We start from the raw sequence: 1,164 nt of genomic DNA on the forward strand, positions 1-1,164 counted from the left end.
TCTGGAAATAATACCCCTCTGCTCCAAGCATCTGCTTTAAGCTTTATGATGAGCAACATGCTATTCTTCATACAGTTTGTCCTAGTAATGATGTTTAGACATTGAGATGCTCATTTTAAGAGTGAATCAGGAGATTTTAAATTCTTAGTATGGGTCGGGGGCATAGATTAATGATAGAGGGCATACTTAGCATGAGAACTACCAACACCGTAAAATAAAAAATTGAATACAAATAAAATCCATAGGGGAGCCGCCAACGGCCTGTAGAGCAACATGCCTAAGTTTTATTGTGACTACTGCGATACGTATCTCACCCATGACTCTCCGTCTGTGAGAAAGACACACTGCAGTGGTAGGAAACATAAAGAGAATGTGAAAGACTACTACCAGAAATGGATGGAAGAGCAAGCTCAGAGCCTGATTGACAAAACAACGGCTGCATTTCAACAAGGAAAGATACCTCCTACTCCATTCTCCGCTCCTCCCCCCGCCGGGGCTATGATCCCACCTCCACCCAGCCTTCCTGGTCCTCCTCGCCCTGGTATGATGCCAGCACCTCACATGGGAGGCCCTCCCATGATGCCAATGATGGGCCCCCCACCTCCGGGGATGATGCCAGTGGGACCTGCTCCTGGAATGAGACCACCCATGGGAGGCCACATGCCAATGATGCCTGGGCCTCCAATGATGCGACCGCCGGCTCGGCCCATGATGGTGCCCACTCGGCCAGGAATGACTCGACCAGACAGATAAAGTGGAGGGGCAGCCTCTCTGTATCAGTTTTATATTATTTGTTTTGCTTCACCAGGGGTCATGGTGCTGTGACTCTGGGTGTTTTCTAACAGCATGAATGAAAAGGAAGACTTGCTCCCCCTTCCTATCAAAGAATAGTCTTGAAGGGAGAAGTATGATAAACAAAAGTGCAGAAAGTACAGTTTCATTTGTATTGTGAAATGTGAAAATAAACTCGTCAGCTGTTTAAAAAAAAAAAACAAATAAAATCCATAGGAAATGAATTCAATAATGATTCAAAAATATAGTTAGCAATATTCAGTATGTATTCCAATCATAAAAATGAATACGTTGGAGGAAAAAAATACAATAAAGTTAGGTCCAAGACTTCAAGGAACAAACCTTCTAATACTGATTGAATGTTTTTGCCCT

At 43.7% G+C, this 1,164-nt stretch overlaps 1 protein-coding gene across 1 annotated transcript; it reads left to right on the forward strand.

The window, feature by feature from the left end:
* Positions 1–256: 256 nt before the first annotated feature.
* On the forward strand, positions 257–961 carry LOC101570949 (U1 small nuclear ribonucleoprotein C). Its single transcript, XM_012515204.2, has one exon. The coding sequence runs from the start codon at positions 274–276 to the stop codon at positions 751–753; it is 480 nt and encodes a 159-aa protein (XP_012370658.1). The 5' UTR covers positions 257–273; the 3' UTR covers positions 754–961.
* Positions 962–1,164: the final 203 nt, after the last annotated feature.

Source organism: Octodon degus, unplaced genomic scaffold (genome assembly GCF_000260255.1).
Source record: "Octodon degus isolate 3935 unplaced genomic scaffold, OctDeg1.0 scaffold00053, whole genome shotgun sequence".
Classification (NCBI taxonomy): domain Eukaryota; kingdom Metazoa; phylum Chordata; class Mammalia; order Rodentia; family Octodontidae; genus Octodon; species Octodon degus.

Excerpts from the sequence above, each read along its gene's own strand:
- LOC101570949 (XM_012515204.2), top strand. The coding sequence starts at position 274 with ATGCCTAAGTTTTATTGTGACTACTGCGATACGTATCTCACCCATGAC.